Source organism: Cygnus atratus, chromosome 3, assembly GCF_013377495.2.
Source record: "Cygnus atratus isolate AKBS03 ecotype Queensland, Australia chromosome 3, CAtr_DNAZoo_HiC_assembly, whole genome shotgun sequence".
Taxonomy (NCBI): Eukaryota; Metazoa; Chordata; class Aves; order Anseriformes; family Anatidae; genus Cygnus; species Cygnus atratus.
In genome coordinates, this window is record NC_066364.1 from 92794966 (window position 1) to 92821495 (window position 26530).

At 36.6% G+C, this 26530-nt stretch overlaps 1 protein-coding gene across 10 annotated transcripts in view; it reads left to right on the forward strand.

Annotated features, from left to right (window-relative positions):
* The window catches only part of SRBD1 (S1 RNA binding domain 1), a 127677-nt gene extending 117296 nt beyond the window's left edge, over positions 1-10381 (forward strand). For all 10 annotated transcript variants that reach the window (XM_035559707.1, XM_035559734.1, XM_035559758.2 and 7 more), the window contains 2 exons: positions 6685-6869; positions 9440-10381. In XM_035559707.1, the coding sequence (XP_035415600.1) occupies positions 6685-6869; positions 9440-9729 (475 nt within the window). In that variant the 3' untranslated portion in view covers positions 9730-10381. The remainder of the gene's footprint in view (positions 1-6684; positions 6870-9439) is intronic.
* Positions 10382-26530: the final 16149 nt, after the last annotated feature.

Genomic DNA, 26530 nt, shown 5'->3' on the forward strand with positions numbered 1-26530 from the left:
TCTTAACATTTACTGATTTTATTTAAATCTCATAAAATACTCTTTGCTAAAGATTGGCAATCTGAATGTGTATTTGCGGCTCACATATCGAAGCATCTGGCGGACAGGTTGTATTTCAGTCAAGTCTGACTTAGAAATATTTTACCACTATTTGTAACGGGTCTAAAGTTGTGATTTAGCATAACGCAGGTGGGAGTCTTCCCTGGCTAATCACCATTTTAGAACCTTACCAGGTAGGAGAGGTTATTGCTTGCTGCAGGTGGTTCTGCCAGTTTTTGACAGGACGTTGTCTCACCCTTAGTTGTGTATTGATACTGCTTCTTGACCAAAAGGTCTTCAAAATCCCAAGAATATTCAGCAAAGCATTGTTCATGTGCTTATTCATTACCAAAATAAAACATTTAGAGTTAAATGCTTTGCTGAAATGAGCATCGTAGTGATAATGCCTTGTATTTCATTGTATTGTATTGTATTATTCATTGTATTTGCATTGGATTGATCAATTTTCAAACATTTCTAGTGTTTCTGCTGCTCTAGTATGCAGGTGGATTCAGCACCTGCTCTGTTGAAAACTTGACCAAGTAGCTGCACTTGCTAGCTCTGAAGGCAAGTACTGACACTTAGGGAAATGCAAAAGGAAAACTATTGCTAGGGAGAAACCAACAAAAAGAAAGCTCTTCCTTTTTTCCCCTTTATGCAATGGCATGCATGGCCTTTGACAGCATTTCCAGCTCACTGGCTTTCTTCAGTCCAGGTCCCATTTCATCAGTGAGCAACTGAGGCAATTCCTAAGAACAGAAATTGAGGTTGGAATAGATTAGTTACTTGATCCGGTGTACGAGGAATGGAAACAAACTTTCATTTTCCATTTAGTAATGCACTAAATGTGAATATTTTTACAGAGGATGGAAGTTTTTGCTTTGATAGGATGCCTTTCCTTAATTTCACTTCAAAATCATCAAGCATCTTTTGTCCACTTCAATTAGACTGTACTTGGTGCACATGGTGTGTATATTAAAGCTATCTAATGTACAAAACAATGTGTGTTTTTTAGTAAAGTCTTTAGTTCCTTTTAAGAAAACCTGAAAAACGTTAAGCTCAGTAAATTATTGAATCTTTATAACTATTTCCAATAGGAAACAGCTAACCCTAATTCAGAACACTTGTAGATTTAAGGCCATTAAGCCCAATAAATTATAGTTCATATTTATCACTTTGGAACTCCAGCTCATTTGCAGGTCTGACTATTAACTTAGTAGGTGGATTTTTAGAAGACATTTTTTTAGTTATCTTTTTAATAAATAAAAGCAAAAGAGACTTATTGCTAATTGACATTATAAGATGTAAAATAAACAGGTAACAAGAATGATTAGAAGAACTAGGAAATGACAAAGAGTTGTCCTCCAGTTATGCTATAAATACTGGATACAGAAATACTAGACTAGAATTGTCCTCTAGTTATGCTGTAAGTACATAAATAAAGTGGTATTTTTTCCTTTGTTGAAATTTTTGTAATTAAAATAACTGGCTACTGTTTGGATTTAAAAAATAATTACGAAGAAAAAAATATAATTTTCTAATGGAATAGTCTCATTTAACTAGTACTGATTCTTTGTGGATAACTGATGGTGTTTCACTGTTTTGTATCTCAGGTTACACTTCAGTTATGTGATATATTGGTAGTTATGAAAACACCTAACAACAGCATGCCTAACAGCATGGTAGCAAAGTGGCCGTGTTGGAGTGTAATGGTGTCTGAATTTCTTCGCAGTTAGAAACTTCATCATTTCTTGATATATCCTTTCAAAATGTTGTAAACTCAGTGCTTTATAGGTTTCTGAATGCACTCAGATAATCTATAATGTTAATAAATTACACATTGGAGGAAAAACATTGGTTAAATATCCTTATCTGATTAAACCATATAAGTAGTTTTAAATAGATTTGAAACTTTAACTTTGTGTCCAGCAGCTAATCACAGAGAGTAAGATATTGTTTGGTTTATAATCCAACTCAGTAGTTGAAATATTGAAGATCTGTATGTCTAGTGAAAACAAGAACGCTCAACATCTGCATTATACAAATAATGCTTTTGCACTTCAAAACATTACTTAAACATAAATGCCTGCATAATTTAAGTTCACTACTGTCATGAATGTACATTTTACTTAACAAAGCACATGCTAATGCAAAGTTGTTTTGTTTTCAGAGTGATTATGTTGCATTACCATTAATTCATGTGTGCACTGTGACAAGATGTAATGGCATATCATGTTGCTTTAATGTAATGAATCCAGTACTCCAAGCTCTTAAGTCGTGTTGCTGGAAATGATTACATAAAACAGAACGACTGTGACTAAAACCCTTACAAAGCTTTAGGACTCCTGCATATTGTAAGAAGCTTTTTGGGGGGTTTAAAGTAACTTCTTATATAATTTTTCTGAAGGCTTCCCTTGGTAACATTTTTTTTTTTTACTGTTTTCTGACTTTATTTGCATTCCACTGAAATTTGCATTATCTTTTAAGCATTGCAAGGGCTGTGCTATAATTTTGTGCAGATGTGTATGTTAAGTGAACATGATGTGCTTATTTGTTACATTTATGCTACTTTTCTTTCTTTATCTGGGTAAGATGGATGAAATTATGTATTAAATAAAAAACATCAGTGATTTAGCCATGACCATTCTCTTCAGGTCGTACAAGACTGCAAAAAAATGTGTTTTAAACTAAGGTAGTTGCTTAGGTTTCAGAATATCATCTAAATCTCAAAACTCAAACTCTAAATCTCTAAACCAGCTAAATCTCACTCTGTTCTAAATAACTTTCCTAAGAGACTTGCAGCTTTTATCTGACTTGATGTTCCTTGAACAGAAAGTTCAACATTCACTCAGACACTCAACATTTGAGGGAATAAGGCTAGTATATCTTATAAGAATGACCTCACTTCTGAAAAAACATCTTGTCTTTCACATTTCAATTTTTGTTATCTTTTCTTTAGGTTTTATCTTTCTGGTAGATAAACATAGCACTTGAACTACTGCAGCGTGTTATTTAGTTCACATATGTAGCCAGGAAAATCCTTGAAGGGCTTACATTTTTACACAGATTATTCATGTTCCTATGGTTATGCATCTGGAACTGTCATTTACAAATGGAGTGAGATTTTTTTTCAGAGATTGTAGCAAGATAGTTTAACGTTACTAAGGTCAAAATAAGGAAAATTAAGGGAAGCCTTTATTTTACCCTGTAACCATATCACAGTCTTGGTTGTTTCTGGCTATATCCTTTTTTTTCTGACCTTAAATAACTCCTGAAGTTGTTGGGTTGCTTTTTTATTAATAAGAAAACATTTAACTTTGTTCATAGGAATGACATTTAAAGATAGAAATGATCAATATAATGGGCTAGTGTTCAGCCGTATATTTGTGCTTTATATTGATTTTTAGTCTGTGCCCTCAAGCTATGTTTGAGTGAAAATGATGTACTAAATATGTAACTAGATTCAACAGTATTTTTAAAAACTACATCTATAATCCATAATAAATTGCTTTTATTTGGAAATATTTTACTATGTAGCTCTTTTGTACCAGAACTGAAAAACGTGAGAATTTCCGAAATAGAATTATGTTGCTTGTGTTAGAGGATTTTTTTTGTGTGTGTATGTATAAGCATGCACTTTGAGCCTTGTTACAGTGTTCTGTTCTGCGTACGTATAGCTCATGATCTTGAAATATTCTTAAACAAATGCATGACTTCTAGAACACGAATAATTCAGTTGAGGGCAGTGGGACTTAGGTACTTAAAACTGGGCACACGTTTAAGTATCTTTTGGCTGAAGCCAAAATTTTATTCTGAGCAGTAACCACATTAGTAAGTTTTTAAATAATGAGGAGTCCAAAGCCACTATCCTTGCCTAAATGAGAAATTCTCTTTAATATCAGATAAATACTTTCTGGGGAAGTGGGGGAAGGAAGAGGTGGTGGTGGCAAGGGGGAGCCGAAATAACTTTCATGAATAGTAACTGAGGAATCAGACACCTGGGCTGTGTCCCGTTTCATGCTGGTTTTCTTTCCAGCAACCTGCACGTAATGCAGTGCATTCTGATTGCATTATCCACCCGTTTGAAAGTTTTGTACGTAAGGTTTTTTACACATCACTGACTGTTCCATGTGGTTGCACTTACCAACAGCGAAACCCACCCTGTTACCGTTTTACAGCGTGAATATGCTCCTGTGAAGTTCTAATGGTGAAAAAATGTTACTTAGGGGTGCTCATGCTGCACGTCCATTTGAAGTGAAATAAAGCCAAGTACATGAATGTCAGCAAACTTGTTTATAGGAGCTCTGGGTAAAGCATACATTATTTAGAAGGTTGAGTCATAAGGCTGGTAGGGTTTGCCATGCTACATCTGGCACGTCACTCACAGCTCGGACAGCTGCCGCCTGTCACTAGTGCACTGGGGTGGCATTGTCCATCTATTGATGTTAGCAGCCAGCAGCTCAGAGGAGCTGAAGAACGCCTCGCCTGGACCTACACACATTTCCAGCGTTATCATTTTTATGTTCTTTTGCGGTTAATAGAAGGTGCTTTCATAAAAGGTCTGATATTTTTGTATATAGGTTCTTATTGGAAAAAAATATGTGCATAGTAGTAGTTGTTAGTGTACAGAAAATAAAAATTAGTATTTAGAATTAAACAATTTTGCATCTGTTTTGATACTTACTTTGTTTCCAGAGCACCTCAAATTACTTAATAATAGTGATGTCAAAGTAGAAATCTGGTCAATTAAAATTCAGTGAGCCCTGAGAAAAGTCTCATTGATGCACTGAACCCTTGTTTATTTTTTTCATTTTTTCCTTCATATACAACCACACAGAAGATCCATATCCATTGAGAAAATGAGAAAATTAATGTGAAAATGGTATCTATCAATGTTAAAAGCAAATGTATGTGTTGCAGCTACATGTAAGTTGCCATGGTTGTGCTTGAATTCGGTAAGGAGTAGAAATCCTGACAGTCAGTTTTAGACTGCTGTCCTCCTTTTGGTGAAATCAGGGGGCATTTTGGAGTGAAGATTTGCCCTTGTGCTCAAAGATAAGATTTGTGATTTACTCAAAGTCCGATATTGCATTAATAATGTTACTTCAGTTTATGTTCTCTTAAAAAGAAATTTAACATACTTAATTGCATACAACATTTTCCGAGTTACCACATGAAATGCTGTCAGTTGAGTTTCTCGGTTAAATAAATAAAAGTGCATGGTTTCCTGCAAAAAGAAATATTAGCCTCAGATTTTGGATAAAGCACAGCAAGTACTTCTGAAAAGGTAAAGGAGGCTAAGTACCAGGAGGTTTTCTTTCTTATGGAGCTGGAATGTCTTCCACCACTCCCAAGTGCAGGGTACGAACCTGCTGATCAACACTTCCTTTGTGCATTGTAGTTTACCCCTGTTATCATGTGTAGGATAAGGACAGGAAGGATGGATCTCTTAGCAATTTGGAAGGGGAACATTCACTCAGACTCCAGAGGACAGGGAAAATGATTATACCTGTCTCTTGTGGAGAACATGCCAGAAATATGTGTCTCCCTCCAACACAACACAGGGCATGATAAAGAAGGATGGAAGTGTCTTCATGGAATAGTGAGTTGCTGAGCAGGACACCATGGCAGATAACTGATATGTCTACTGAGAAAAGGACAAATTGCTTTGTTGAGTACAATGTGACTCAGCTTGTATGAGCGTCATGCATTTTAAATCCTTCACCAAAATAAGGACATTTTTTCAGCGGTAAATAAGCATTGTCTTAAGGTATCGGTACTGAAAATAAGGAGTAGGGTCTGCATGTGTATTTTTGTCATTGGTTCTTTGTGCTTCTCAGCATGTACACCATGTTGTTGACCTAAAAACTTAGACTGTCTTGTGATTTTTTGCCCCTTTTTTTTTTTTTAAGAGAACTCGGATCAAGACTTTTTAATGTTAAAACATATCTTTTTAGCCTTTTTAGATTTCACTATAAATTTCTCTTGATCTGCAATATGAGCAAATAATATGAGCAATAATATGAGCAAAAGGTGCAAGTAATGAAGATGTTCATGTTATGTGATTACTTTGACTTGATTATTTCTAAACTGATCAGTTTCTGAAAAACTAATTGTTCTTAATCATGAATTTCATAGACAAAAATATTTTATGTAAAGTTTTTATCAGTAGTTTTAGTTAGAGATTCTTTGTATTGATTTAATATTTTAAACGTTTATTGTTTTACTAAATTGCATTTCTTTTTAATTTGAATGACCGACAAAATGACAGTATTATAGAACTCTCATTTATTTCTAGGGAACTTTTATGCAAAGAGGCATTTTACAGTCGTAATCGGATTTAGTTTTAGTGGGAGGTACATCATCAGTTGGAAATGATTTACATTTTGAAATTTTGCTTCTAGTTTTTTACCCTATTCCAGGAGATGCAAGTATACAGACATGCTGTACATTTCCATGTTTGTGTCTGATCAGTGATGAGTTGACAGGATGTGTGGTTGGGAAATGATTTGTTCACTGTTCTAATTTTTTTTAATCAGAAGTTTTTTCACACATCAGTACAAAAGTAATTAAACACCCTAACTATAGCAAAAGTTCAGTTTTCACTGAAGGATGTCACAAATCTGTTATCTTTGAATTCTTCAGGTTTTTGTCTTTCATTGGAGGCAACCCAAATGACATAGGAAAATCAGATATGCAGCAAAAAGTAAATGCAGTAATTCAAAAGGAAGGACTGGAAGAGACAGCCAAAAGGCTAAATACAACAGTGCACACGCTACAGCTAATCATCGATGGTCTGACTCAGCCTGAAGGCTTTGACATCCGTACAGGTAAACCCTTGTTTTAAAGGCTGTAATCTCAGTTCAATTGCTCTAGTTACCACTGTTAAACCAGCATGTTTTCTTTTCTAAAGTCATTGGTAGATTTTCATGAATGTGTAGCTCCATGTCTTTTTCTCAGACAGGGAAAAGGTTATATCATAGTCAGATGTTTCTTTCCAGCTCAGTAAGTAAGGAGTGTGAATCCTGTCTTAAATCATGGCCTTTTCAGCCATAGGAAAGGGAGTTGTATGACCATTAACAAATGAAATAGTTTCAATATGTTGACTTTCTGCTGATTAAATCTACGTTCGCTTTCCATCATGGGAGGAATGCTGTGAGACCAAGCTGAAACAGTAGTAATAAAGGTCTGTGGAGCCGTAGTGTAGTAGTGTGTAGTTTTGCTCTTTTATTGCACTAGTTCCTGGAGACAAGTGTAATTGGAGCACATAGCTCATGACCCACCTTTGGTTAAAACTTTGCAGTAGTGCTGAACAGTTGGAGGATGGGGGTGGGTGAGATGAGGTAGGCAATGAAGTAAAACATCTGGAGATGCTGTTGTTTAATGAAACTTACAGCTGGAGTCTCTTACAATGGCAAGAGATAACGGTAGACAGCAGAGGTGTAGGCTTGTAATAACAAATAATAAACTTATGCTTAAAAAAGATAAGATTTTTGTCCACCTTTTTTGGATTTGTTAGTAGTTTCCATGCAAATTTTATAAATATTTCCCACTAGTGATCTTGAAAATGTGTATTTTATGTCTCCATTCATTCTGGTTGTCTCACATCTAAATCTAAATTATTGTAGGATAGAATATTAGCATATGAAAGTATAAAAGCAAAACAGAATCTATTATGGAAATAGAAATAGAGGAAATATTAATCCTCTGTTTCTCCAGTACATTCAGTATTACTGTAGACAGGATCTGTGACTAGAGCTCTGCTTATAAACGCAGAATAATACTTAGAAGTGATTAAAGGACTAGCCTAATTTTTGTTATTGGATGAAAACTTTGTTCTGACTATGGAATCTGAAATCTAAGGCAGGCAATATTCACTGGTTGGAGGCAGACCTCAGTCACAGTAGGCAGCCTAGTAGGCTTGCATAGCTGTAAATCACTGTCTTTGCAACTCTGCTAGTCATGCCTAACAGGGATCAGGCAGACTGAATGGTTTGTACTCTACCCTGATTCAAATAATTAATCTTGGTTTAAAATTCAATTCCACAGTTTTTTCCAACACTAGAGATATGTCATAAGGGAATTAGAGTTCTCCTGTGTATCCTTTTAAGTATTGCTTATTTTTCCTAAATTATTTCAGTACAGAGGAAAATGGCAAGAATTTTTTGGGGGGAAGGGAAAGGATGGAGCATTTTATCATATTCTAAAAATCTTTTCCTCCCCAAGGTGTTATAAGTCACTTCTTGTGCAAAATTCTTTTTAACATTAATTTGAACTAAACCAGTAGCTGTAATGAGTCGGGGAGGGTAGACACTGTCTGTTTGCAAGCAATAAAAAGGTGACCATCATTCTTCTGATTCTTATTGTGCTCATTGCCCTGAATGGCTGTGTAGTTGCCTTTTTGATGAAATGCTACTGCACAGTATAATGTTAAAAAGAATTAACTGTTTTGGGCTTAAGCAATTAGGTACATTCCTTCAGTGGAAACTTTGAGTTCATTCAAAGTCTATTGCTGCCATGGCAAGCTTCTGTATTCCACTGGGGTCTGATCCACAGCCTGCTGAAGTACATTTTATCTATACATTTGTTCAGCTTATATTTGCCTATAAGAAATAAAATACAGGAAAATATTTGGAATCAAGATTTGGTCATGCTCTCTGTGAAAAATGTTAGTCCTATTATATCATAGAAAAGGTAAAACAGCAGTAGGAAAAGGTTGAAAGGGAAGTTGTTGAGATGGTTCAGAAGGGTTTTCTGTAGGAGCACAAAGTGGTAAGCAACTAAGGAGAGTTTAATAAAATATGTGTGCCCTGTGTAGAATGTAGACTTCAGTTTATTGCTTGCTTAAAATCATGCATGTGTGGCTTTTAAATTGCCACTGCAGTTGACTTTGTGATGTCATGGTGCAGGTGAACAGCAAGCCAAAGAACAGTACATTGTTGACTTTTCTGCTTGGTATGTGATGAGACTGAGTATTCACCTTCCAGTATACAAATTTGTGATCTCAAATAGCATGTTATATATAATTTACATAGCTCAAATTAGAGTCGTCTCAAGTCTTTTCTCGCTAGCTCCAAGAACATTTAAGGAATCTTTCAGTCACTGGCTAATATACTACATACTTCTGATCCCCGTGTAATAGTTTCATACCACTCAGTTCACTATGCTTATACCTCCATTTATTATAGCCTTTTAAAGTGACTGATAAAATAGTAGAAATCAATTGTTTATCACAGATCGGTCTTTATTTTAAAATCTAGTGAAAGAGCATTTGTTGCCTTAGAGCTACTTTGAAATGACTTCTTAAATAGAAACGATTAACTGGAAACAACCATTAGAAAATGATGCAAACTTTTTCTCTAGTGTCTTATTATTTTTGTTTGTTTCTTTCTTATAACAGATTTTGATAAACCTGACTTCAAGAGAAGCATAGTCTGCTTTGAAGACTTAAGTGTTGGTACTGTGCTGACTGGAAAAGTTGAAAATGCAACACCGTTTGGAGTTTTTGTTGATATTGGTGTGGGAAAAGCAGGTTTGATTCCAGTGCGAAACATAACAGAAGCTAAACTTTCGAAAGTGAAAAAGAGAAGAAGCCTTGGGTTAGGTCCTGGAGAAAGAGTGGAAGTAAAAGTGCTTAATGTTGATATTCCTCGATTAAGGATAACGTTGGATCTTATTCGTGTTTTATGAGAGGGTTTTTTTTTAGGATTGAGTCTTCATTTTAAAGGCTAAGTAATGCTAGCAAGGTTCTAGAGATTCAGGCATTTAATGAAATAAATGTTGAAAGTGAATCAGTTTTGAAACTTTTATCTAACAGTTTTTCCACATTTCTTGAATCCTTTCTGTTAATAATTGCTAGAACAGTTTATTGGATTACCTCCAAGGAACCTTGTTATTTTGTCTGCAGAAAAATGAAATTCCAGTGGGCTGTCAGACAGATCTGTTATCTGTTCTGTCTGTGCAAGATTTGCTGTCTCGAAAGATACCTCTGCTGCTCCCCTTCAAAAAAAGAAAAAACTGGTTTAGTTTACCTTATTTCTGGAAGAGAATCTGGAAGAGGGTACCTAGTTGTAGAAAAGTGATCTTTTTAAGTTAGTTGGCGATGACATCAATTCAAAAGTAGACTGAAGAAAAGACCATCTGCTAATACTGTTGATGGTTCAGAAATATTCTGCTTAATTTGAGCAATGTTATTAGGAGGTCTGTTTTCCTCCAATTGTTCAGTTACCGTATTAACACACCTGGATGTACCTTAGGGTTTAAGAAACTTTGCTCAAAGATGTCAAAAGACATTTTTGTTGTTCTATGCTTGTACAAAATAAAAATATTTCTGGCCATCTTTTCTCAGTGTGCTGGTTCTAAAAATGTTTTTACCAGACCTAGTACTCTTTCTTTCTGATGCATTACGTTATTAACACTACAGTTTAAGGATGAAGTTTGTGAGGATGGTCTTGTCAGAATGTCTTCTCTTAGGTTTTGTTTTTCCATTAGCCGAACCTTCTGGGGCTTTTCCAGCATAATCAATGAAAATAGAGGTTGAGACTTGAAGGAAATGCTAACAAGATTAGACTTCTCTGAAAAAAGGGCATAATAAAATCTCATAAGTGACATAAACCTTATCTGGTTGTCAGAAACCTTCATTAGTACAGAGGTTAGATATGAGAATTCATGATGCATTAAGCCAGTCAGTCAAGCCATTTGTTCAAGCTACTCTGTCCCCTGTTCCATGTTGGTTTTATGGCAGTTTTAAGAACTGGATTTAAGTAGTAGAGAACCCACTGCAAGCAGTTCTCTCACCTGAAAATGGACTTCTAAATGAGCTGTGAACATTACCAAAGCAATCTGCTTCACAGGAAGGCAGATTTAAATTACTTCTTTTCCTTTACATAAAAGGGTAGTTTCTCACACTTTAGTTGATGTTTTGATTAGCAGGGTGGTGTAAGAAGCTAACTGGGTCTGTCAGTACTGTAAGTGAAGAAGGAAATTGTACTCCCTGATCCCTCTTTCACGATGAATAAAAGTCACCCCTTGTAAATACAAAAATTGTTTGTTTGTTTATTGTAATTCTTGAAGAAACAGGAGTAATCGGAAATTGTGTAGAATTTGCTTCCAAATTCTAATAGTGATCACTTTCTGGTCCAGTAGGATCCAAGATGACAGTCTTAAAATGTTCCCAGAAAAACAGAAATAATCTTCACAATATAAAAATCTTTTAAGAACAATCAATAAAATCCAGAGATTTATACCTTCAGTGTATTTTTCAGACAAATTATTTTTTAAATTCCATATTACAATTCAATTAGTTCTTGCAAGCTGGATGTGTGCATCAGTGAAATCAGGTTAATATTGCTGGACAGTTCAAATTCTCCTAGGCGCCTGTCTTTTGTATCTCTGAACCCATTTCAAGCTTGCAAAGTTTCCCTCTGATCTGTAAACTGATAGTTTGTTGTGTTGACTATATCTCTTATACTTATTAATGCTACAGGAAAAAAATCTCTAAGGGGTTGAGGTACGCTTTTAAAGGAAAGTAAAGGAAATTCTTGTCCATTTCCCACTTTGCAGCATCAAATTGTGTTTGTTTTTCTGAAGATGCAAACTCTCCAAAGCAGCATACCCTATTTGTAGGTGTTGCATACCCTTTTCTCCAACTTTTAGTCAGAGAAACTGGTATCTTTAAGCATTTATTTTGCATCTTTATATTAAAACACTGCAAAGCAACTTTGGATTTATATATATGGACAATGTATGGTTCTATGGACTTAACCTGTCTGTACACACTTTACTAATAACTAGAGTTAAAAATGGAGTTTGGCTTGACCCAGAACCTTATGCACATGGTGCAAATAGCTGAACAGAATTTTTTAAGAATGGTTTACGCGATCCCTGAGGACAGTGGTGGGAAGGCATCCAAATGTCATTTTAAAATCTTTCCGGAATGTATGCTATGAGGAAAAAATTGTCAACATTTATGTGGTTGGATGTTTATGTGAATGTGCAAAATGGGACAAGGAGGAAGCAGACAGATGAGTGTAGTGAAGTATGGAAGATTTTATCAGCATGAGTTAAGGGACAGACTAATGGCTCAGAGCCATTTGTTATGCAGGTCACTTCAAAGAACCATGCAGATCTAGAGAATAGCAGAGTTAGTAAATGTTGCCATTTTCTTTCCAAGACCATCTTGCCCATCTTTGGTTTTCGTGATATTGTGATGAGACAGCAGAGTCTCTTGGTGACCAAGAAAGACTGACACTTCTGTCAAGTTGCTTGTTCTACAAGAGGTAGATGGGATGGAATTTGATTAATTTAGAAAGTTAACAAAAATTTAAAATACCAGAAAATATCTGTGAAAATATGAGCAATTAGAAGGCAGGAATATTAACCAGAAGTGTTATTACATTGACCTATATATATGTGCAGATATTTGATTTTTTGTGTGTTTCCTGTGGAAATCTAAATTAACTCTAAATTGATGCTGTTAGACTTACACCACTGAAAGGACAGCTATCGAAAAGTAAATTATTCATTGGACTTCTAAACTACATGCACTTTCCTGAGCTTTAATACTGGACTTCTACAGTCCATGTCTTGATACCGTTCCTGATTTAATAAGATAGTTCCATTAGACTCCTTTAATTTGACATTATTTTTTCAAACTCTGAGACTTAATTTTTCTGAGTGAAGAATGATTTTTCAATACTTGTGTTCACACACGCTGCTCATGCAGGTATGATTCTCCATAATAAACTTTTTGCTATCTGTAGATACTTGCAAAACTTTTCTAGATTTCCGTTTTAATAAGAGTGTTCTTTTTTTTTTTTCTTGCTAGGAATGCATAGCTCATGAGGTTTGTTTCTTCCACCTAGAGACATTTTGTTTTGGTGCTATGTCAAACGGTTTACCAATCTGGCCGAGTTTGCATAGGACAAGTGATGATATAGTAGCAGCAGAGCGTCCAGCAATAGCACATGTGTGTGGCCTTCCCAGGGAATTTTTGGTGTCTTGGACTCTTCCTTTGAAGTCATCAAACTTGCCTGTAAGTGGGGAGAAACTTCTGTTTACCACATGAACACAGATGGCACCTACAGCAAGTGTCAAACATCTTTGCTCACGTTCCTAGCACCCAAATAGCTGTTGGCACGGGTACTATGTATTAGTTAGGAAAATGTGACATCATTTGATCTCCCAGCTCTGCTTTAATTTTCAAAACTGAGAGCTGGCTGTAGACAGTGTATTTTGCATCGTACAGAATCATTTAGCAGATTGAAAAAAGGAGAGAGATCTTACTACCTTTACTACATTTTTGTCACTTGGGGTGGGGGGGAATAAACTCCACTGTCTATGACATGAAGGTCAGCACAGCTTAGAATCATGTTTCTTAAGCCTTTTGAAATTTTCCTGTAATACTTCTCAAAGTAGATTTTCTTGGTATGAAATTAGAAACTGTGGTATCACTATACTATCTTTGAAAACAGATGCAAAACAAGTCAAAAGCTCTGCAGAGCTTTATTTATGATCTCTACAGTCACTAAGCAGTGTCTAAGCAATGAACTAAATTTGCTTGGCCTCCATATGTTCCATTAAGTTTTCTTCTCCAAGTTAACTGAATGTTTCTCGAATTTTATTTCTCCTTACTGTCCCTTCTGTTCTCTTTGAATTACAGAGCAGAATATTCTGCAGATGATCATGCTTTGATCATTTTCTAAAGCCCATTCCAATGGCAAAGATGAAAATTAGTTTCTTCTTTAAATATTTTTGTTCATGTAATTCTGTGTTTGTTTTTTTGTGTGTTTTTTTTTGTTGTTGTTTTTAATCTTTAATATCACAAGGACCTTCTTCTGAAGGTGGAAAGCATATTCTGTATTTTTGTGTGGGTGGTCATAAAATTCTGTAAATGAAACACATCTCCTTGAGATTTTTTTTTCCTCACTATTAACTCATGGGAAGGTTCTTGCTTACTCAGAATGCTGACCAAGAAGACAACTTATTTACCCGTGTGTTCCTTAGTCTCTCTGCTCCTTAGCAGGCCTCAAGCTTATTCTGTGTTATCACAGGGACTACTGGAAAACATTGTCTCTCTGAATTTTTAAATCATACCAAGATGGGAAGTTTGTCTATTGACATCTTAAATGTCTGCAGCTTTCCCACAAAAATGTCTGTCTTGTTTTTTTTTTCGTTTTTTTTCTTTGCCAGAACACAGCCTTTATAAAATCTTAATGAGAGTCTAACAAGGATGAGTATGCATTCATATGGCTCTTCCCAGTTTTTGTTAAATCATAATGTCTGAAAGTATTACAATTCTATCTTCTCAATCAGGATTTTTCTTGGACTCATGGCTCTCAGATTTCTAACAGCAATGCTGCAAGGCTATTTTTTTTCCCCATTCACCTTCCCCTTTAGTTTCTGACCTAAGAAAAATTTACTAGCTGAGTACTTTTTTCTATTTGAGATAAGTGCTGTTCTCTATGCAGTCCAATCTTTGGAATAAATTTCTGTAGTGCCTAATGGTGATGTCCCCAAGATTAAAAAACAAACAAACAAAAACCCTGCTTCATCCTGATCTTACTAAAAGGCTTCAGGGTGTAGTTTCTCAGGTGAAGAATTAAACACAATTTTATTTTTGCCTTGAGCGCGAGATGCCAAGGCATCTACTCACCGCTCCACCTCTCCACATGAGAATCCAGCCCATTGATTTTAGTTGACAATCTACTTTTTAGTCTCTCTCTCACTCAATAGTGTGGAATTTTGCAATCTCTTTCCTCCTATACGCAGAATCAAAAGAGCTTCTAAAGACTTCCTGTACTTTAGATGTTGTACAAAGGAGAAGAATTCTACCGAACAAGATGCCACTTGTATGCTGGGCTGTAGTAATGCAAATCAAGAGTTTAAAAGAAGTCATTTGTTTTGGTTTTTATTCCTGCCCCAGGCAGTTTTAGACAGCATATATCAATTTTCCAGAAACTTGTCAACCTCAGGAATGATTTAGTATGCTGTTAAACATAATAAAATCAATAGGAAAACAAATAGAATTTCCACGAGGAGCAGACGGGTGGAGAAGCTTGCCCATATGGCATATAGACATGCTGGAATTTGGGGCTTTGGGGGGTACTTGCATTAGAAAAATTGCATGCTGAGTGAAGGTAATGCATAATTCAGGAGAACAAATAATCTAACAGGTTTGTAGTAGTTTGTCTTGAAATTGGTGTCTGTGTTTATTTAACAAATACACTTAGAAGCTCCATGCCTGGAAGCTACAAAACAAACAAATTATATTTGCTTAATTTCAGAGCTTTTTACATAAGGAGTCTCATCCACTCTGAAGTGAGTGTGGAGTTCTAGGTTCAGTCTGAATAGTAACTGCTTTCCTAGCCTTCCTGAGGGTAATTTGTATGTCTAACTGCTTTGCTTAAGGACATCCAACCTTAAGAGTATCAGTCCCATTAAGAAAGCGGAGACAACCAGTTATGCCAGTCACCATTATTCTACGTCACTCCCTTCTTTTTAAGGTTTCCTAAATAGCTGTGAGGATATTGGTGTGCCTGTGGGCATCTGTAAAAGCTAGGCGAGTCAGTCGTTCCATCCTTCCCCTTCAGGGTCTGCCAAGAGGTTTGAGAACGCCTCATTTACTGATCCAAACTGTTCTTCACCATCCCTACAGGCATGTAGAAGCTGTAAATGGCAGCATTTCGAGAAATCCTTGTGAATCCATGGTCCATAAAGCTTCATAAGTATCTGAAAATGTCTTCATTTCCCACCACAGAACCTAACTGACTAGTTTTAGGAGAACTTATATTTCCAGTTGAGTCTCCAAGTGGTCCTTTTGGATTGATGTTGCAGCAGTAACCTGTAACAGGAGGCTGCCGAAGAGTGCTGCTTATTCAGAGGAGTCTAGGAGCTGACTAAGTTGCTTTGATCTAATCCACGCTGGAACTTTCACTGGTTGGTATGTTTCCAGCTAGACATCAATCGATCATAACAGGTCAACCTGTTTTCATTAAGTTTTTTTTTTTTTTTTTTCCTGCAGTTCATGGCAGTTTCCAGAGAGCTAGAGTTGAATAGTAGTAAATCATGAAAAGTCTATGTATTGCACCACAGGCTTTACTACAGCTTCTGCAACTTGGAGATCAACAACCAATTATTAATTTATTTTTTTTTCAGTCTGGAAGGGACCAGTACCAGGAGTATTGCTTCTGTATGAGCTTGTACAAATGGCTTGCTGCTGGTAATCAATCTGCAGGGTTTCTTGCTGTTCCTGTGGCTATTGGGTCTGCCTTGGGCACATTCTAGCTGCATCAAGAATTCTCAGAGTTTCTCCACTCTTTAGAAGGGAGAGAGGACTGGAGGCCGCACCCAGAGCAGGACAACTGTCATCGCAGTGAGAATGTTATGTCTGACCAGAAGTTCAGAGTAAAGCACCCAAGTCTGCTCACCTCATTTGCTCTGCCTGCCTGCTTAGCGGTCAACAAGTTCTTGGAATTTGGCATGGTTACGCCTTGGTTCACTGGTTAGAGCTTCTACCTTACGTGTGTTCTTCTAGAATTGAAGAAGATTAAGGCATACATGGCAGTCCAAGTAATGTCACTGGACATTTATTTATATTTTTCTCTGTCTCTTGTTCTCCTTCATGAGGGGTAACAGAATGGATCACTTAGTAAGCTGGGCAGCCACAATTTCCTTAGCTTTGTTAAATCTGCTTGGGTTCAGGTTTTGACTTGTGGAGAGTCTGTTTGTCTTCAATAACTAACCAGAGGAGTAACCAGGGGACCACCACCTCAGAAAAGTAAATCTATGCTTTTTTTTTTTTTCTCTCATTGTCTTACAAATCCAGTTATCCTACTATGCCTGAATGTTATGAAAAGTGTTTTCAGTATTCAGTCAGCTAAGCTGGAGTTTCTCATTCTTGTATCTCATAATCAGTCATGTTTCTATTAAAGGCTATGCTTTTATTTTCAGTTAAGTACTGATATTTTTTATTTTCATTTGACTCATGATGAGGTATATGAAATAATGTCATAAGAAGAACTAATATGCTGGGGGGTCATTTAAAAGACTGTACAAGAGAAGTCTTAGGAAAGTATTTTCACCTCAGAATTAAAAATGTGGAATAGCTTGGCAGAGAAACTGCCACATACCAGAGGGTGTATCTTGGCAGTGTGACTGCTTTTTTGTGTGATGAGGAGAGGGAGGGACAGGAAAGGGGAAATGGAAGGAAATGGAGGGATTTGGGGAAGAACATCCTGGAGATCATTCCCATAATTTTACGTGAGTGAAGTTACAGTGTTGAAATGCAAATGGTAGTAATATGCTGGTAATATAATGGTACTGGAATCTGAGCATAGATCTCTTATTCCTTGTACCTCATATGAAGGTAAGAATGGTGCATATAAGAACTCTCTCTCTTATTCCTCATACCTCATATGAAGGTAAGAAAGGTGCACATAAGAACTTACCATTGCTAAAGGAGATTGCATGTCACATATCAGTGTGCGTTGCTATTGAAGAGTAGTATGGAATCATTTGGCTTCAAGTGGGAGAGCCACAAAGTATGTGCTGTTGTTTGGTTCACTTATTTCCCAGTGTTGTTGTTTCTAATTAGTTTATTACAAGCAGATCAATTCATACTTATTACTACTGATGCAAGCATGCAGCTGTTGTAGCACTTGCGTCATCCATCAACAGAGAAGGTTGTGGGGTGCTCCAGGATAGTGGGCACCAGCCACCAGAATTTTTACTGACTTGTACCTGGTGGGAAGGCTCCTTGAAAGTAGAGTATATCACAGCTTTCTTTGATCCCTTACAATTAACATACTGCTGCCATCAGTGCATAGGGATAGATGGAGAGCCAATCAGAAGAAGAATATATAGCAGAAACTCCAGCTATCTCTATACTAGGTAGATTTATTTTTTTCCTAAGAGCATATGACATCTGTGATTTGAGATCTGCACTGGTGTCTAACTTTTTTTGTAAGCACATCGGTATTAGCCTATAAAGAATCTGCCTGTCTGTAAGGTCTAATCTCCTGGTGTGCTTCATGACTGAGGAAGTTGCTAGGTTTTATATTCGAGCATGTTCTTGGTGTGTTGTCTTGTATGGACTGTGTAGTTTAGAATTGGTCCAAAGTAACCCAGACATATCAACCTTTAGTATGTTTTATAAGGCCTTCTCTTTTCTCAGACACATGAGGGAGTGATAATCTAAGAGCTAAAAGAAACATCTTCCTAAGTTTGCTGTTGACAGTCTCTTAGCTTATTGTGTGTGGTGACATTGTTCATGGAAGGAAAGGGTAAAGCTTATAAGACAGATACATTCAAAATGGTATAACTGGCAGCTGTCTGCCTGATGGTAGGAAATCCTTGAGAAGCTCTGTCACAATCTGTTTCCCACGTTTCAGATATTAAGCTTCTCACTTGGATCAAGTTGCAATAGTGTATTTCTTGGGAGACCAATGTCACTTCTTGTGCTCTTTCCATTGCTTACAGACTTTGCTGGACCAGTGACAATCTGGCCCTTGTTAGAGACCAGCAAAACAACAATAAAAATCCCTCCTATTGAGTGGAGCTTCGGCTCGTGTCCAAAACCAAGACTGGCCACAGTCAAAACCCCCTGAAACAGTTCTACTGTTCTGCTCCTTTTCCACTTGTGAGAGGAGTGACTTCAAATCAGCTCGTCTTTGTTGAACAGAATAGCATTGGTTTATCATTATTTGTCTATGGTAGTTTTTTTGTTTTTTTTTTGAATGCTCTGTATTGAGTTATTTACTCAAACATAAAACAGAACACTGCAGAGCTTTATTTTCAAATGTAGAGTAAAATTTCAGCATATGTTCTGTGTCCTTTACCTGTAACCTGCACTTGGGTTCATTGTGAGAAATACTAGAATACTTTCCTTATATTAGTGACAGTTATGGTGTTGACTGATTTGGTGGTTATCACATCACAATCATGTGGAAAGGCATAACTCTGCAGGCTATCTATCTCAAAGGAGAGCTTGTTGAAAAAACATAAAGGAATTGTGCTTAAATTGACAAATCAAGTGCCTGAAAGTTGGAAAGTACTTAAGCGTCCTTTGGCATGCCCATCCTCTGAACTAAACAAGGCATGGGTTCCACAGGAAAAATGTTATGTGATTGTGTAGTCTGAGTCAAGGCAACGGCGTAGGGTAAATGCAACAGTAAGTATAAATGGTATTCCCTAGCCTCTGAGTGCTTGACTGCAGCCTAAAGGAATATGTCTCTTCTGACATGTTTTAATGCCCTTTTCTGGCTCGTTCTTTAAACAAGGGAAGTAAAGCTGCCTAGGAGCAGAAGGTTCCACTGGGGTCAATCTCGTTCCATCACTGGCATCCCTCCGCAGGATCTCTTCAATAAGCCAAGAGTCTTTTATAAGACTCTTATAGAGTCTTATAAGCCTTTTTAAAACCTGTTTGGCAATGATACTTGGCAGAACCTATCTACAGTTAAGAAAAAGGTTGGGAGGACCCCAACCAAACGTAGACCCACTGTCAGTGAACTGAAATTTTAAATGCATCTGAACAGGAGTATGACTGTTCGGATGGGGTATGCGTTAAGGTTGGTGTATTTCAGTAGAGGTGAAGCTGTGTTTCAGTGGTATCAGCCTCCTTGTCAAATCCACAGAAGATAATGATGTGGACTGTAAAAGCATTGTTAATTACATCATCGATGTTGTATCTCTGCATTTGAAACTGAAGCTTTACTGGTCATAATAAAAAGAAGGATGGTGGCTTTGAAAGCAGATGTTGTTAACTTTCCATTGCGTGTAGGCAATTACAGCATTCCTGGAGCTCTTATGTATCGTGATAATAATAAAAAGGGCAAATATAGCTGAAAAATGAATGTGCAATGCACTCTTCACAGAACAAATATATCTATATGTATGACATCTCTGTTCCATTATTTCATTTCTGTTTGTAAACTATCCTTACAGACAAATCTATTTTGTATACTTCTGGCTTATTGCTAGCAAGATAGACATAAATATGTCTAGGAATGGGTATACCATAAACAACTATACAGAGTTTTTAAATAGATACATTTTACTGTTTTTGAAAATACAGTTGTTTTGGTCATCATATCTTCACTCTGCAGATCAGCAGATCAACTTGTAAACTAATACTTGTTCACATTTCACTTGGTTGAGATTTTGTGCATCTGGTGGGTTGTTGTTTCTTTTTGTGTGTGTGTTTTTTCCCTAGGTTAGACCTATTTATGGGAATTACGTATTTAAAGAGTTAATTAAATGAATCTGTACCTTAGCAAGATCTTTTTCAATCTGTGGGTGATTTCTGAATTTGTCTTTTATACTCCCAGTGGCTTTAACACTTGTAAAATTCTGATGTTGCATACTTCTCCTAATAGCATCCTAAGGGAGCAAAACTCATCTCACCAGGAAAAGTTAAAAAAAAAAAAAAAAAAAAAAAAAGCCAGATATACAAGTGTACTGTTATTTAGCAAGTAGTGTTCTTACTGTATCCTGCAGAAAAACCTGTGTTGTTATTGTTTCCTTCAAGCTCAGCTAAATGGTTCTTCACAAAAATAATTCTTGAAGGAGCTTATAGCAAAGTACATACGAAAATTTTAGTAACTGAAATGTTATCAATGGAACAGAGATTGACTGTTCATCTTGCCCGGTATATATTGCTTTGTCTAACAACTTGCCCCAGCAGGCTTACAATTGTGATCTCTCTGAAGACCCTCCCAGCTGCAAGAGCTGATTGACGCAGTCTGTAGGCAGATGCACTTGCCAGACTCCAATAAAGACGGGGCCTTGGGAAAATATAAGGCAATTATTGGTGGGCAACAATCCACTAATCAGACAATTTCAAAATTAATCCCATAGTCCCTTACTGTGTTAGCTTTCCTCCTTGTTTGTATTTATACAGCAAATTCATGACTTCAGTGAATACTCTCTCTTCCAGCCCAATTATGTCTCTCTGAGGGTAATAAATTAAAAACAGAAGAAATATTGAAAGTGGCTTGCAATTAGTTTCTTTAAAAGGTGGTGTGGCACTTGCAGGCTGGGGTTCTTAATATGATGCTTTATAATAAAAGTAAACAGGATTTTTTTCATCATGCAAGCAAGACGAGTTTCCTAATATGCCTTGTTATAAAGCGGCCTATATATAATGAGAGAAAAAAAATGATTTGATTTTGGAGTTTAATTATATTTTCATAGAATTCTTCTAGAGTAACTGACAAGTCCACAGTGTCTCCAAATAACATAAATAGATTTGGTTTTGTGTGCTTTGATTCATCTTTTCCTTGTTTTATTTTGATCACTTTATAATACAAAATCACATTGCATTTGATCGTAACCTGCCTGCTAAATGAAGACTGATCTAAACTGTAAATTTCTTTCACATGGAATTGAAATACAGACCCATCTTCACAGCGTGACTGTTTAAACATGAGCCTAGAGTCCTTGTTCATGGGCAGTATTGCTCAGATTTTTAAATTTTGAGTTCTTGCAGGGTCCACAGATTTGTTTCTGCAAATCTGAACCTGAAAGTAGGATTTTCTTTTCCATTATCAAAAAGAGGCAACCGAAGAAAGACATATTTTTAATGGAATTATATTTCTTCTTTGCAGATCACTATTGGATAGGGTAGTAAGAGGACTGTGCAATTCTGTAGTTTCCCACATGTGGTAGGAACCATACAATATTACTTTTTGTTTGTTGCTTTATTACCCACTTGTAAATTAAGTGTACACGTGGGTTGAAGATTAGATGGTGCAGTGCTAACAGCTGTAAAAAGTGTAGAAAATATTTCCAAGTTGAAAAATATGTGGGGCTGTGATTAGACTTGAGATACTGAGGCTCAAACGCTTCCTGGTTATCTTTGGTGAATTTACTGAATTTCTCTGTACCTCAGATTTCCCTCTGTATACCACCTTGAAGGGAGGCTCTGAAAAAAAAAAAAAGTGATGTGAAAGTTTTTATTGAATTTTCCTAAAGGCATTGTAATGGTATAATTTTCCAGTAAAAAGGATAGATCATTCTGTAAGTGGCAGGAGTGTTGGTTAATTCTGATCTTTCTAGTAAACATATGTATGTGGAGCTAGTGGAAATACAGAGTTAAGTCTTCTACTTCAAACAAAACAAAATTTGAATGAGCAGTGCACATTTTGGGCTTTTGTAATCACTCATAATTTTGGACTGATTCACAGATGTAGTGGATGTATGAGGTCTAAGTAAACTATTTTCTGGTTACTGTAATTTCTCCAACTTTCTTTCTAGAGCTATGGAATCTCTTGTAATGGAAAAGGGCTAACAGAACACACTTGTTTTGGTGGATACGTTTATACAAGATGAGGGTCAGGAGACACAAGGGTTCCTGTGCTTCATTTATTACTAGGGCATCTAACAATGAGACAGCAACAATTGCAAGCTGCCCTTCCTAGTATAAGCAAAATCCAGGACAGAATTACTGGTAGGCCTTGTTTTATATTACTTTTATTTCATTTATTGCACAAGTTAACACCCCATAGTTCTTTGAATAAAATAAAACAAGAAAAAAATGTAAGTATCAGCAACAACACAAGCCAGAGAGCCTTTCGTCTTCATTATGAACTAATTAAGCTGTTGATTTCCAAAGGATTAACACCTCGTTATGTAACACAAGATGCATTCTGTGAGTAGGAAGCTCCGTAAGGTATCAACTCATCTGATTTGGCATATTTCAATCTAGCTCAGGAGGACAGAGCATGAAAAGTGGGAGGTTAGCAAAATAAGAAAAGTTATCTAGATTTCCTCCCACCCTCGCTTTATCAAGGTATTTGAAGGAATTGTACCTAGACATATATAAGAAGATGTATTGTGAATTTTATCAATTGACCAAATAGATTTCACATGAAATGTTTAGAAAGTGCACTAAAATTGCACTGCTGGTTACGAAAGTAGAGCTTGATGAAGTAAGGCCAACATCTGCCCAGTGATGCTAGCAAACCTTTGCCCTTCAGTAAAGGGTCTGAGCTTGGAGGTCCCAGAGCCTGAAATATGAATATATAACTTGATGATATTTTAGGGAATGAAGGCAGCTCTTAAATCCACCTCTGTCTAGGGGTATTCTTCTTAGATATGGGTACAATACAATTTCCCTGCTCACGCTGCGGTTCAGCCAACTGACCATGCTGCTATTTGTGGGCATTCTTTTATTTTCTTTTTATGTGTGCAGGTGGATTCAGACCACTGGCTTTACGTACGCCACCAGCTGGTGAAAGCTTTCAGCTCCAGTTGACCCTAGGTTAAGTTAGAGCTGGTGACCAAAAAGTTAACGTTGGTGCTACCAAAGCCTGAAGTTATTTGTTACTCTTTAGTAGTCGCTGGTTCTAAAGCCATAGCAATTAGGTTTGTATGGCACAATAAACAAAAATAGAAAGTGCATTCATATGGATAATGTAAAGATTAAAGCTCTTGCACTCTCAGCTGCACACTGAATAGCTCACATTTTTATATGCTTTTAAATAGGAGAGCTGCGTAACATGACCCTCTAGTTGAAAGGATGCAGAATCGCTATACTCCCATATGGATTATTACATTCAATTTAGGCCACATGAACTCCTGTGCTGAAGGTGTACATCTAAGAAAATGGTTGTGAATTGAGCGTGACTTGCATAAAAGAGCAAGTTGCACCTATTCTCTCTTGAAAAGCATCTGCTTTTAGTTAAAATCACAGTTGGCTTGCCAGCCAGCCATGGGGCCCCCATCTTCTTTTCTGTATCACCCCACATTCACATGGTTAATATACTAGTAATTTTATTATGGAGCTGTGGTCAAGACTCTGTGGCTAAGGTTGCAACCAGGTTTCTTTATAAGCTCTGTTTTTTGTCTGCCCCACTAGAGCTTTCACTGGGAAAATTGACTTGAAAATTGGCAACGTTCACTCTGCACTTCATATCCATATATTTACATTCTCAGGCATGTTTAATTGTCTTGCTCCCTAGTTTACTACTCTTTCAACTTTAATGTTAATTATCAGGCTCCACTTAAAGTTAAGCCTTTCTTGGTGTCTTTTAATTATAATAAAGCCCTAGGCAGTTGGGTTACTATGACCACTGCATATTACACAGTTCAGACAAGCTGTGCTGTTTCTTGGTTGTGTCCCTCAGTTGCATTGGTATGGCTTATTTGCAGACTGGAAGCTCTTTGACTTTTTGTTGAATTTGTTTGAGATGTTGAAGGTCCCAGTTTCAAACTATTACTGCAATAAAAATAAACGTTAATAAACATCTAAACAATTCATAAACACAACCTGGCTCCAGTTGAAACTGATGGCAGGATCTCTACCAACATCAGCAGGAATGGGGTGCAGCTGTGGCTCTCATTTTGTAAATGGCCGTGTGTGCAAAGTCATCCCTACAGTCTCAGCTAAACCAGTGATGTTTTTCCAGTCATTGTTTCCTTATCCTTGTAAAAATTGAAATTGCCATGTTTGACAAGGTACTGAATGTCTGCACATTTAAGTGTAGGGAGTATGTGTGTAGTAGAGTTGACTGGCTATAACTGGCAAAGTCGGTTTTGAAAATGATGGTGAATTTGAAGAAGTGTAGTACAAGCAGTTCCTTGCTTTCATTTTTTCATAGACTTTTTTCCCATCACTTTTCAAATGCAAGCCAAGTCTTGCTCACAGAAACTAAGAGGTGGTAGAAGATTTGCAGGCAGCCAGGTGACTTTGGCACTTTAGTCTATGTTCAAAAGTGAATTCAAATTAACAGCAAGGTGGGAAAGTATCAATTTAAAATGCAGTAGCTGTTGTTTTTCCACAGCAAAAGGATAGTTTTCCTGTTTAATTTGATCTGGTCTCATGCAATTTCTGAATCATTTTTCCTGACCATATGTAGGAAAGCTGTCAAGAATCCTATACTCCAAAGTGACTTAACAACATCTAGACCTCTAAATAATTTATATTTTCAGATTCAGCATCCTCTGTGTGTTTCATTATTTAAAACAAATTAGGATCTTCAGAGTCCTCTGTGTTATCTTCAAAGTTTTATCTAAGTTCTTTAAACACATTGGTTCTGCAGTTAGAGAGGTTTAAATAGGTGTAAGAGCCAAAATCATCTACAAGAAATAAGTCCTTTGATACATTCCAAATTGATTGTATTAAGACCAAAAATTGAAAAGCAAAGGAAAATAGATGAAAGTCTTTTGAAAGAACAGGGGTAACCTATTAAAAACAGGTCTAAGAGGATGATGGTAAGAATGGTAAGAGGAGAGAAGCCTAGAAGGAAACATGGGGCAACATGGGAGACATTTTCAGAGAAAGACAAAAGGTGCAGACATGAATGCCTTCTGGAATGCTAATTGTTCTTTAATTCCTTATTTTGGAAAAAAAAATCTATAAAAGTACATAGATTTTTCTTCTTTTTCACTGAACTGTTCAATGTATTCATCATCCATTTTGTGCAAATTTCTGATGTATAATACATCAATTATTCTTATAGTGCAATAGCCTTACCTTTAAATTCACAGCCACCGGGGGAAAACCTTGCCCATTCATCTGACAGAAAGACTATAGTTCTATCGTATGATGAAGATGCTGTGTCTGAGAAGTCTGTGCAAAGTTGATATCTCATAATCATGGCACTGAATCTGCCAGAAGCACCAGTCCGAAGAGGCAACTGTCTTAAAGATATATGGTGATACACATCGTCAGAGGAACATACTGCAGACCTGAGATCACAGTAACTGTAACTTCTAGTTTTTAAACAGATCGTGATGCATGTCTACACACCTGATGGAGAAATTTAGAAGTGCCTGGGCTGTAGTTGTAGCTGGAGGATTCCAGAAACCTGTCTTTTCCAAGAAAGACTGGGAGGAGTATACAGAAATTGGTCATCCCTTGTTAAATGAATGTTGTTAAATATTGAAACTTTCTGGAAATTCCTTCAGTGTTTCAGTGCTGGTATTCCACTCCTCAGATTCTGAGGGGTAAGATGAAGTAATACTATATTACTACTGTCCTATTGATTAAGTTGGTACATTCCCTGTCAAATGGTATTGGTGTGCTTTGATTGAATGTGGGAAGTCTCAACATGTTCCTTGACAGCATAGCCATCTGCAAACCAAGAGCCTGGGATATCTTTATTGTGTGCCTACCATAGAGAGTTGTCTCTTGACTGTAGGCTGCAGAGGGAGTTTGAGATGGACAAATCTCTTTAAAGATCAGTTTTTTAGGAGTCTGCACACTGAAATCTGTTTTGTTGGTTTATTTGTATGTATTGGAGTCATAAACTTAGAAATGCATATATTAAAATTCATGTAACTTAGTATGACGCAGTTTGCTAAATTCATGAAATATATATCCCTTCAAAAATCACTCACATTATATATAAATGCTAATAATGGAATCCCTCAGCAATCAAATTAATTAGCCCACATATGAGTGAAATACCAAGGCAGGTCTTGTTATTTTTATGAAACTGTGAATAATATAAGTATCCGATTGATAAAATTTTATTAAAGCTGACAGCCCTTA